Source organism: Myzus persicae, unplaced genomic scaffold (genome assembly GCF_001856785.1).
Source record: "Myzus persicae strain clone G006 unplaced genomic scaffold, MPER_G0061.0, whole genome shotgun sequence".
Lineage (NCBI taxonomy): Eukaryota > Metazoa > Arthropoda > Insecta > Hemiptera > Aphididae > Myzus > Myzus persicae.
This window is the reverse complement of record NW_019102373.1, coordinates 310,139-322,947: the sequence shown is the minus strand read 5'-3', so window position 1 is coordinate 322,947 and position 12,809 is coordinate 310,139. Positions and strand designations below refer to the sequence as shown.

Here is a 12,809-nt window from a genome sequence, read left to right as displayed (position 1 = left end):
TTTTGGGACGGTAGGGGGGAACACGTGTGTGTTTGTTTTTGGCAGAATTTCGAATGGGGCACCCGTAGGTTTCTGCCATGCCCCGGGGGTGGGGGATGGCAGCACTTGTTCTCCGGTCACCGCGACTTGTCTCACATATTATTTTGTTACGTTCAGGTTATTTTCATAAAATATCACGATACTTTCATATATCAGTTTGGAATAACACGAAAACGAATAAAGATAAGTAGCTGTTTGTCCGCCGGTACTACACCTATACATGGGGCTCACCCAGGGTCTAGGTATGACATACCTCATATTCACCGGAAGAGTCGATGTTTAAGCGTAATATGTTTGTTTTCATATTATTTTGGGGCTTGAATGTACTTTTAAGATTTAAATTAAATATTTATTACCACTCCAAGTCTAATACGTACAACGTACCCATTTTACACCGGGTAATACCTTAGGTTTTCGCAATGTACTTAAAACAATATATTATAAATCTTATTATATTTTATATTCATTATACACCATCATATTTATTAGTATTTGTGACTATTTTAGTTTATACCTTAGATATAGGTATTGAATATTTTACAATTATATATCTTACTATACCTAATGGCTAATATTAATTATTATTATATTTGCTTATAAAAAAATACACTTCGGGAAATTACTCATGTTTTTTTTTTACGTTATTTTGAAAAACGTATCCGATATATTCAACGGTGAATCGTTATAAATGGGGATAAATTTCAAGTCTAAGTGTAAATTAAATTAAGAAAAATAAAACAATAATTTGTTAGAGGAACACGATTACTCTACTGATAATTTTAAAATCTTAATCATTATTGACAAATAAATTATAATAATCAGAGGCGAACGTTATTGGGGGGGAGGATCTCCCACGCCCGAAATTAATGTGGGCAGTACAGTGTGAATAGTATGCCATTTATGAATATTTAAATTTTTTTCACCCCCCCCCCCCCTAATTTTTCCTGAGTTCGATCCTGAAAATAATGAATATTTAAATGGCTTATAATATAACTATTAAAATTCATTGTAAATAGTTTTTTTTCTTATGTACTGTTAAATTGTTTATTTCTGAAAAAAAATCCTAACAATTTAGTATACATATACGATATACCTACCTAAGGGTTCTCATAAATTGATCTTACAGCAGCCTAAAAATACCAAAAATATAGTTGTTAAACATTTAAAAAATAAGAGTTCAGTTTATAATCTCTATAGATTCTTAAACTCAAAAGATTAGTCACAATAATTATAGTTTATTAACGATTAGGGTCCAAGGATGTAGGTAATCTGAAATTCTTTGGCGGCGATGTAATGCACTCTAAATATGGCGTAGATAGGTTTCACTGGAAGAGTCTATGTTTACACACCAGTTTGTTTTAATATTATATAAGGGCTTAAATTTACTTTTTGATTTAAAATAAATATTTTATGCACCGTCATTTATAAGTGGTAATTTTTTTTCCACACCCAACGTTTACGTACCTATCGCAACTTTTATTTTTCTCCTAATATCTATTTTTTGTATATCATTAGTACGTATATTGTGTACATCTAGAATACAAATATTTTCAACCGTCTATCGGTCTATCCCACGTGCACGCTTATAAATAATACACTTATATATAGGTACCTATAAGTGTAGAAATAAACACGAAGCTGTCCCTTATAATACAACAGTTTTTATTATATTTATTAATTTTTTATATAAAGGTACATCACATAATTCTAGTATGTAATCCTATTTATCTCTTGTTTTCTTGAACACAATGCTTCAAAAGTTGATGTAATGATGTATAATTAATTGGTATAATATTTATAAAATATTCAAATAAAATAAGCACACATACTACGATAATTATTAATAGTAAAAACCCCATATTGAATAAACTAGGGCTCTGCAAGTAATTTTTATTGGAGTCCGGAAGATTAAAATAATAAATGTATGAGGTCCATAGAAAATAGTCGTTGACAAACCTTTATACTTTTATAATATTGTGCTTTATAATTTGTATGACGTGCTTGTATCTGCTTAACCGTGGTACGTATAGCTATGATACCATATGGTTGTTTACCATGAAATACTTGCTGATAACTCATATCACTTGACATTTTGTTATCTAATATTATCAGTCAATTAGGTTTTTACTTTTTATACAATTATATGGTTAGTGGATACTGGATAAATGAACTTTAAAAAAAATAATTCATAGCTTTATTATTGCTTTTAATTTTGTGGACCATGTCTCTTAGTTTGTACACTAATAACGTGTGTTTATTGGGCTTTAAAAACATATTCAAGTTTCAATTACATTCAAAATGTATACATAGATCTGTTGCAGCTAGAAAAATCACACCTCAAGAAGTATTTTTTTTTCTAATTTTAGAATATCTACTACCCTATTACTTAAAATACATATATATATATATAAATAATTTTAGGTGACGGCTATTTTAAGCTCTAAAGAACATATTTATGAATTTGAACAGAATTTGGGATCTGTTAAAGCATATGAAACAAATCAACTAGAATCAAATACTCCTATTGAAGATGCTCGTGCTGAAGCAAAATGCCTTTTGACATCTGGTTGGTATGTTTGAGTATATTGTTTATAAGTTTTGGTTACAGTTTTCATGCTTCAGGGTTCATTCATAATTATTGTGTCAGAAATGTAAAAAACGAGGTTTTAATGGCCTGATATAAATTGTTTATAAATACTTTGAACTTATAGCAGCCAAATTGTTTCATACATATTCCTTCTAATATTAACTATGATTATAATTTATAATACAAGGTAACATATTTACAGGAACTCATAGTTGTTGATTTATTACTTATCAGAAATGTACTATTTTACAACATTTTAAATTTAATTTAGAATTTTTAGCTTTTTGTAGATCTAATACTATAATCTTAATAACAGACTACAGTGAGGATGGTTAATTGATTAAATTGTATTTCAAATATTGATATTAAACTAATGGATATGGCATTGAATAAAAATCTTTCATCCAACACAACTGATATCTTTTTGACCACAACATCATTTTATCTCTTTTGGTGTTTAAATGTTAATTTATTTAACACTGAGAAATGTGAGTAAGAACTACAGTTAGTTTCTCTGTGTTAGGCCAAAAAGTGTACCATGTTCAGTGAAGATAGGAATGCCATTTTCATATGTTCTATATCAAAGAGCTTCAAATCCAATTAATATCCATGGTTTTTAATTGCTTAGGTATGTTGTTTGGAGTATTTGATGGACATGGTGGTGCAAGCTGTTCACATGTAATTACCAAACGTTTATTTGATTACATTTGTGTAAGTCTTTTGCCCAAGCCACTACTTTTAGAATATCTAGAATCTGGTAATCAGCTTGTTGAAATGCGCAATGAAACATTTGATTTAGTTAGTGAATTAAAAACCTTATATGCTCAAAGTCTGAAGTCATATGTTCTTAAATTAATAAATGAACGTCAAGAAAATCAGTTTAAAATGAAAGATGCGTTAGAAAAAGCATTTTTGCAACTAGATGAAGATATTATGGCTGAAGCAAGATTTAATATCAATAGTGAAGTTGATAATTTGACATTGAATGTAGGATTGTCTGGATCTGTAGCATGTGTTGCACATATTGATGGACCTCATTTACATGTTGCTTCAACTGGAGATTGTTTGGCAGTAGTAGGAGTATATACAGATGACGATACATGGATAGCCAAGGTAGACCAACATTTGTTAATTGTTATGCTTGGTATTCCTTAGTATATACTAAATGTAGTTGTGTGTTTAACTAGGTTATGGTTGAGGAACATAATACTGATAATTTAAATGAACTTCACAGAGTGATTTCTGAACATCCGTCTAATGAAAAAGACACTGTTATAAAATATGAAAGGCTTCTTGGTCAGCTAGCACCATTAAGAGCTTTTGGAGATTTAAGGTTGTTAACATTTAAGCAAATTAGAAATGATATATTACAAGATATATTATATGATAATTAATATAATAAAGTATCTTTCATTTTGTGTGTGTATTTGATATTTAAAATATTAGATATAAATGGTCAAGAGAAATGTTGTCGGAATACATTGTTCCTAAATTGGGAGATAATGCAATACCACCTTATTACTACACACCTCCATATTTAACTGCTAAACCTCAAGTTGCTCATCATCATCTTCAACCAAGAGATAAATTTCTAATACTTGCTACAGATGGTCTGTGGGATTTTATGTCTCCGTTACAAGTAATAAAGAGTTTTGCTTATATTTAACCTTACATAATAATTGTTTTACAATTTATAAGATAGCACTAAAAATTAATTACTGATTAAAATTATAATACTACTCAGTATTCAGTATTAGCTTCTCAAAGCCCAAATGCTTACCTAATTAATTATTTTATCATTTTAGGTTGTTCGTTTGGTCGGAGAACACATGAGTGGTAAAGTTACACTGACACCACTTAAGTTACCAAGAAAAAATATGAAATTAAGTGATATAAATAATTTACTTTTACAAAGACGAGACAGTTTAAAACGGAAACCAGTTGATGCAAATGCATGTACACATTTAATACGTAATGCATTAGGGGGTTCTGAATATGGTGTTGAGCATGCTAAGTTATCTCAACTACTAAATTTGCCCAAAAATTTGTCTAGATCGTTTAGAGATGATATAACTATAACTATTGTTTATTTCAACACGGAGTACTTAAGACATCCCCAATCTTAAGATAGTTAAGTTGTTTTCAAATTTAAAATGTTTAATGATATATTGTGTGATTTAAAAAAAGACTATTATCATTATCTTTCATATTTTAGTACATAAAGAACTAAATAAATATTGAATGTGTAAAGAATTGAGGATGTTTGTTTTTATTCTATGTTATTTTTTGAATCTAAATTAATCGCAAAACAAATGTAATTGTCAACAGTTGAACAGTAGCTAACACAGAATTTGTTTATATGTGGAGAGGTTTACCATAAATATAATAAACAAATTGTATGTACAAGTCTTATTACATTAATATTTTAAACACAAAATATATTATAGTCAATCCCAAACCTCTTGTCAATTAAATATTTGGACACTTTCTAAGTTTAATCTTTTATATTTTCCATTTTGTATGATAAAAATATTATTCTTAGTGATAGCAAAATTCAAAAAAATACATTAATTATACACAGGTCTAACTATATATATATTTTTCCATATTAGACTAGACTATACAAAATCAGATTTTTAACTAATAATAGACATTTTGTTGATACATAATTTATATATTATATAATAATATTGGACTATACCCATTGACCATAAATTGTTTAAAAACGCATAATAATTACCAATTAATAGTAATTTATCAAATAAAATATACTTTCATAATTTTTTTGATACAACTTACATTGCAATTTGTATTAAATAATATATTTAAACAGTGGTACTACAAAATTGTAGTAACTGATTTAAAATAGGAGAATTGTTCATTGGGAACTATATTATAAAATACACACTGACATACGGTTAAGAGGATGTCTCAGCACTATATTATTTAGCAAATTTATAGTTGGGCAGAACCAACTCTGTGCTGTTACTTTTAATATTAGAGCAAATTTACTTATTATTAATATTACCTGTGTTCCTACATTGGCTATTTTATATTTTTATTTTTATGTAAGTTAAGAGCAGTAAGCTTAAAAACACTTATAAATTGTATAGAAATTATAATATTGTTAAAAAGCCAACATAGGGATCTAAAACTGGTGCTGTAATAACTATGTGCACAGCGCACAAACCCTAGATTATATTAAAGGCCCACTCAGCTCTTGACAAATGTCTTTAAATAATATTTTTTTTTCAAAAGATGTTCATATTTTGTACCTGTTAAGGGTCTTTTAATGTGTCATGATTTTTCTTAACCTATAAACTAATAAAAAATATCTATAAACGATTAATGTTTACACTATTGAAATTAATATCTTTTTTTTCTTCAAAAATTAATGTTAATTATTTCAAAGTTTTTGATAGTTATCGGATTAATGTATACATTTTTATAGTTGAACAATGGTTATTAAGAAATTTAAAAACTGGGGACGGTAGGTAGATATGAAGTACTTAAATAATAATTTAGGAGAAAATAAATTTAAATTTAAAATGTAGCAAATACTATTGGTTTCTTCTAAAGCTCCAACAAGTTGTAAGCAAGGTCTCTGGTAATGTTGATACTTTGATAGTAAATTCACTTAACAGTGATTGAAGATAATTTAAAAGCAACTATATTATATTCTATTATGGATTTGAGAGATATGATATTAGTAAGGCAATCTATTTATTTTTGAGAATTTCAGCATATATTATATCATATATATCAGGGGAGGTCAAACGTTGACAGTGATCAGCTGGTCAATTTTAAAGTTGATCTCTCTTTATTCAAACTTGTTATTATACATTTAGTAGACACATTCATATTTTGGATTAACTAATTTGAATCGAACAGCATTTTCTCATATTGAAAGTTATAACAGTTAAAATCTGAGCTTTACTTTCTGCCGATTATTTGGACCATGATTTTGGTTTAGGAGTCAGTGACTACCAAGATTATAATCAACTAGCGAACGATATGGAAGACACATTTCTACACCAACAGCATGATGTTAATTTATTTCAAAATTTAATGTGAAACACTCATTTTTATAGAATTTTAATTTTAATGTTATTATTTATAATTAATAATAGTTATATAGAATGAAAAATAAAAATTTTTTTTTATGTGAGCTGGTGGCTACCCTGGGCCTTGATACATATTATGTGTAAGGCATAGAGTCAAATCAGGCATTTCACCAAATGCCTAGGCAAATAGTCAAAGAATTTAATTTGTATGCAATTTTACTATCCCCCTGGACATGTAGTTAAAACATTTAACTAAATGCTTATTTCAAGTTGAACAATTTTACTGAATGCCTACAACATAACATATTCAATGACAACAAATCAAAAGAATAAATAAATAAAGTGTCACTTAATTTTATTAAGAATAAAAGCTTTTTAAAACAAAGTCTTAATTGTCTTTCATAAAATATTAATTATCTATTTTTATTTATTACTGTAACATAAGCTTAATCAAATTTTTTTTCTGAAAGCTTAAACTTGCTAAAAATTATGTATACATATATCAGATCCAAGAGAATGACTCAACAAATTCCACTATTTTGAATATTGAATGACTCATACATCAAGAATATGGATTACTGAGTAGTGAGTATAATAGACAACTTAGATAACTAGAAAAGTATTTTAAAATAAAGAGAACCTATTAGTTTATTTTTAAATTTATAACTTACCAGTTTTAATTTTTTTTACATATTCATCAGGGTTTTTAAAAATTGTTTAAAGTATACAGTTAATAGAACTGTAGACTGTAACATTTGGCTCTTTAAAATTATTAGAAATAAAAATATATTATGATTTACTAATACACATATCAATTTAAATTTATATTTGTACAGATTTTAACGAACTTCAAGTATAATAGTTGCTAGTGTCATGGTGAATGGTTAAAAAAATGCTTCAAATTTCAATTTTAAACAAGTCTTGACATCTTTCAATTATGATACTGCTTAAATGCACCATTTGTTCTTTATATAATTATATCAATGTAATTTTAATTTTAGATGGTTTTGTACATTTTTGAATTTTGCTGTACTGTCTTATAAATGATATACACATATATATAAGCCCATTATAGATGTGATTATGCTGTGCACATGTTATAAGTTATGCAGACTATTTAGTCTGTTATACAAAAATATTGATAAATTATTTAATGGCCAAAATGTGTAAAACACCAATAAAGTATTTGTGAAAACTGATTAAAAATTAAAATTAAATGATTTATTATTACATAATATCTAGACAATATATTAAAAATAAAAATTTTATAAATAATATGTATAGATGATAAGGATTACATTATAATTAGATACATAGTTGGAGAAAATAATTTTATTTTTAAAAAAAAAATCATGTCTTGATCCATTGGAAAATAGAACTGGTTAAAATCAAACCATTTTCATCCCATTTATTTGAACATTCATAGCTGACTCACCCTTCTTGACCGAAATCCATAGTAAACTTATCCAATTTCTTCATATCATCATCATTCACTGTAGGTTTAGATGTAGCCAATGATCGTAACATATCACTCTATAATAATAACAGTATACCATATAGATATTTGAAATATTAAAATATATCAGCTATTTACCATTGATACTGCGGGTTCAAGTAGTTTATCACTAGGAACATCCATAAATGACATTTCAATTGCACCAGGGCTACCTGGAGAACATGGGGTTAACAAGTCATTCACAATAACATTTGGATCTGCCCGACTAGGGCCAGCTATTCGTTTGAAATGTGTAGCTGTTTGCACTTTACGTACTGGTTGCATTAATGCATCTCTTACAACTATACTGATATCTGCTCCAGAATAGCTAATTAAATTAATAATGCATTTATATTTTTAATTTTTAATTTCATACTATAAGTAAATTTTAGTGTAAATACCCTTCAGTTTTAGTTGCCAATGTCTTAAGGTCAGCTTCAGTTAGTAAATGGTAGGTGTTGCCTAAATTTTGTTTCAACATTATCAATCGAGCATGTTCTTCTGGCAAAGGTATGTAAATACGCTTCTCAAAACGTCTACGTATAGCAGCATCAAGTACCCAGGGTATGTTCGTGGCACCCAACACAAGAATTCCTTCATTATCAGTACCAACACCTAAAAAGTCAACATTCAATAATATAAAAATCAAACATATACATTATAGATACTTATCCGTTATCTCTTCCCAAATACTAAATAATAAAGAAATTGTGACAAGCTATAGTCGCGGCATCAGGGCGATAGACAAAATAACAGAATTGAGACTCAAGGTAGGAGGGATAACGGATAAATATAAATAAATAAATATGAAATTATTACCTTGCATTTGTACTAAAAACTCAGTTTTTATTCGTCGAGCCGATTCAGATTCATTATCTGAACGTGATGAACAAAGTGAATCTACTTCATCAATAAATATAATGCTGGGTTTATGTTGTCTAGCTAATTCAAAAAGATTTTTTACCAGTTTTTCAGATTCCCCTAACCATTTAGATACAAGATCAGAAGATGAGACAGAAAAAAATGTGGAATTATTAGCTTCTGTCGCAACTGCTTTTGCTAGATATGATTTACCAGTTCCTGGGGGCTAAGACAAACATTTAAAATGCATTCTCATCAATTTTATAATTTCTTAAAATAATGAATATATTTACCCCGAATAATAGTATTCCTTTCCAAGGGATTCTTTTGCCAGTAAATAGGTGAGGGAATTTAATTGGAAGTATGACAGCTTCTTTAAGGGCTTCTTTTGCTCCTTCTAAGCCAGCAATGTCTGACCATTTCACACAAGGCTTCTCGACAACAATAGCTCCTTCCAATTTATTTTGTAGTTTTTTTGCTTCAGGGTCGTCTCCATCATCATCACTATCGTTTTTCTTGTCATCATTTCTTTAAATAATAATATGTAATATTTATGTTCATAATATGTTCTATCTAAAAACTTACTTAGAGTTTGATTCTCCAGCCTTAACTGGTTTCTTTTTATTTTTTCCATTTTTTAGGTAATCTTTTAGCTTTTCAGCTCTTTCTAAATATTGTGTACAACGACCTCGTATGCTATCCTTAGCTTTTTCCCCTTGGGTTTCATCTATACATTGACAATAAAAAATACTTTAAAAAGATATATTTATTTAACATACATTAAATTTTATATACTTACATTTTAAAGCATGTAAAAAATATTCAATCCCGCTTTCATATAATTTTAAAGCTTCTTCATAATTTTTGTTACGGTCTTCTTCAGTTGCTTTGGTTACTAAATCAATTGCTTTCTATAACAAAATGAGGTTTAAACAGATGAAATTTTTATTTGGAAAATAGGTAGGCCAAATGGACAAGATCAAAATGAAATTATAGTATTAAATTAAAATTTAATTTCCTACAGTCAATTTTATTCATGCTTAATTTTTGTTAACTTGTTCGTTTGATAATAATACATTTAAAACCACCTACCTACCTACCAATAACAATACAATTTTACAACTACAATATCTACTTAAGAATCAAACTTGTAGGTTTTTGAGTTAAAAGCCCATCTAAATGTTGATAATTCCATACTGTACAATATAGTGTATTACCTGTAAAGTAGCAGAAACGGCCATACTATACGCATAGAATAAATTTGCTAAAAGAACTATTAATATTTGTGTATTAATTTACTTGATTATTAATAATCGTCATTCGACTATAGTAAATACTAATTACTAATTAGGTACTTTTATTTTTATGGAAAAATGAAAATAATAAATATCTAGAAAAAATCTACAATTGATAAGGATATGCCCCATGCAGTGTAACCAACAGCTGTAAATCTAGTGTGCCATCCAGACAACAGATGTCGTTATCCCGGGATGGATGCCGGAAAACGACGGCTGTTGTCTTATCCAATTGTCTTGGGACAGTGTTTTTCCTTAAAATTCGCTTGAAAATTTACGCTGACCTTTGTTTCGAGCCCGGTAACACCGATAGAGTCCCGTGGTATTTTCCGCGAAAACCGTTTTTGTTGGATGACCTACTTTCCAAAAGAATCGTCGAGACGGCAAGCCTGCGTTCTACGCAAAGTGGACATACGGTGTTATTGTTGTTTTTTTTTCATCCGCAAACGAAATTATTCATTTTCACTTTTTTTTTATCTCTCCCCCTGGTGCGAAAAAAACAAAATAAATACGTAAATCCGTCCGCCGCAACCCCATCGCGTTCACCGTCGTAGACCGTTCCGCCGTCGGGTCGTACATTGACAACAACAAGAAAATTGTCGTCCGCCGTCGACGTGTACGCAGATAATATATTCTAGGTAAAAAATTTTTATATTTTTCCGCGGTCGTCCCGGACGGTTGCCGTCCTGTGTCGTGTGCCGCCGCGCCAGTGTTCATAACAATACCTATATTATACATGTATCTATGCCAGGCGACGTGAAAAACAAGTGCAAGTGAATGACGATGGCCTACCGACCTACATTGCTGCCGTGGTGGCCGTCCATCGGAAATGCCTCGGTGCGAGCATGACGGCGCAACTGTCGGAGTACGCGACGTCGGGCCCGATGGCCGGCGACGAGAACGGCGGTGGCAGCAGCAGCAACGATAGCGGCGGCGGCGGTGTCGTCGTAGTCGGTGGCTGCAGTGGCGACGAATCTGCCGCCGAGCGACGGGTGGTAATGATCGCGTTTAAAATGGAAAACGATTGCGATGACGAGACGGCTGCCGGTCCGTCGCGGGACGACTCGAACTCTGAACCACACGCCATGGCCGAGCTCAAACAGCAGCAGCATTCGCCTCCGTCGTATTCGTCGGACGGCAATACAGCTGGTAAGACGGCTTACATATTATTCTCATTGTACTATAAGGTCATCATGTGTATTACATGTATTAAGTGACGAACGAGGGTGTTTTCCTCGGTCGAAAACGTGTACGTGACGAACGAACGCGACGTCTCCGGACGTCCGGGTCGTCACATTTTTCCCAGACGTGGCGGGCGCGCGGCGCAACACTTTCTCTTTTTTTTTGTCTCTCTCTCGCCATTCGCGCGCTCCGCCGCCGCCTGTCCGCCGTTGACTTGGTCTGCTTGCCTGTCACCGTCGCTATCGGTTTTTGTTCTCATCGACCGTTGTGCGGTGCACCCTTTGGCGATCGGCTGTCGTGTACTCGTGTGCGGTGTCGGTGTGGCCAGGCGTGTCGCGCCAATAGATGCTTATCTCGTTCGGCAGATAACCGCCGCCGCCGCAGTACTGCACCTGTTGTTAGGTCGGTGGGAGGGCGGGGCGACCTTATTGGTCAAGTTCATGCACAGGCACCGCGGAGCCTTGACTGTGGACACGGTGATTAGCTATTTTGGGTCCACGCGGCCGACGTGTGTGCAATATGGCTATTGAGCCGGTCGCCGCCTGTGGTGGAGGTGGTGGTGGTGGTAGTGGCTACCGTAGCCCGGTGGGAGTCCCTAGGAATTAGGATGTTTACGGTACATTGTGATGTACCGTTTTCACCTGATGCGCAATACAATGGGCCAATTCGTGATGGTGAAGGGCCCTGGGCGGGTATGCTTGTTTGGTGGTTGTTTTTGTCACCCGTTGTGCGCTTCGTGGTTGGCGAGGAGGGGAGGAGGGCGTGAGCCGGTATTGTTATCGGGGAACACATCGTTTGTCGCCGCCCGCCGGGAACAAGACGTTTTCCGTCGTCGCTCTTCTACGGTTTGTGTTAAACCTGGCGACCGAAGTCTAGACTGACACCCTAGGGATATCGCCTACGCTCTACGGACTCGGAACCTTTGGAGGACAAAGAAATACGTTCCTTGTATTATCGTATTTAGTATAATATTACATCGTATGCTGTTTTAATCATATCCAATTAACAAAAACGTGGACAATGGAGAGCGGCTGCTAGCCCTTTCCCATCCGCCTGATTTACAGTTTTTAACCGTCCGTCATGTCCCGCGTTATTATGGGAAGTAGCAGTAGTATTGTATTTTCTAACTCAACGTTTTAACCCAATATAAATGAGTGAGAAACGATGACTTTTGCTCGCACAGAAATTTACAAGCGATAATGAAACTAATCTTTACAATTTTAAACAAGGGGCGAAAGAGATTTAATGATGTTGCAATGGTATCAGTTGTAATAATGACTTCTACA

The 12,809-nt window shown here is 32.2% G+C and overlaps 3 protein-coding genes across 5 annotated transcripts in view; 2 read left to right on the top strand and 1 right to left on the bottom strand.

Moving 5' to 3' along the window:
* Positions 1-2,145: 2,145 nt before the first annotated feature.
* On the top strand, positions 2,146-5,025 carry LOC111031974 (pyruvate dehydrogenase [acetyl-transferring]-phosphatase 1, mitochondrial). Of its 2 annotated transcripts, XM_022312124.1 has the most exons (6): positions 2,146-2,383; positions 2,461-2,605; positions 3,255-3,739; positions 3,814-3,959; positions 4,073-4,265; positions 4,432-5,025. In XM_022312124.1, exons 1-6 carry the CDS (start codon positions 2,261-2,263, stop codon positions 4,750-4,752), a joined length of 1,413 nt encoding a protein of 470 aa, XP_022167816.1. In that variant the 5' UTR covers positions 2,146-2,260; the 3' UTR covers positions 4,753-5,025. The 2 variants fall into 2 exon arrangements, with proteins under 2 accessions (XP_022167816.1, XP_022167817.1); XM_022312125.1 differs by lacking the exon at positions 2,146-2,383 and having other exon boundaries at positions 2,504-2,609.
* Positions 5,026-7,989: 2,964 nt separating this feature from the next.
* On the bottom strand, positions 7,990-10,399 carry LOC111031967 (vacuolar protein sorting-associated protein 4B). The gene is made up of 8 exons (XM_022312118.1): positions 10,264-10,399; positions 9,846-9,957; positions 9,632-9,773; positions 9,340-9,574; positions 9,005-9,272; positions 8,587-8,800; positions 8,285-8,513; positions 7,990-8,223 (listed from the first exon to the last, which is right to left on the bottom strand). Exons 1-8 carry the CDS (start codon positions 10,285-10,287, stop codon positions 8,122-8,124), a joined length of 1,326 nt encoding a protein of 441 aa, XP_022167810.1. The 5' UTR covers positions 10,288-10,399; the 3' UTR covers positions 7,990-8,121.
* Positions 10,400-10,531: 132 nt separating this feature from the next.
* LOC111031966 (nuclear hormone receptor FTZ-F1) overlaps positions 10,532-12,809 on the top strand; it is a 63,747-nt gene continuing 61,469 nt past the window's right edge. Inside the window, exons 1-2 of one of the 2 annotated variants that reach the window (XM_022312116.1) lie at positions 10,532-10,979; positions 11,093-11,490. In XM_022312116.1, coding sequence (XP_022167808.1) covers positions 11,187-11,490 — 304 coding nt within the window. In that variant the 5' untranslated portion in view covers positions 10,532-10,979; positions 11,093-11,186. Of the gene's footprint in view, positions 11,491-12,809 lie in introns of both variants that reach the window. The other variant, XM_022312115.1, reaches the window with a different exon arrangement.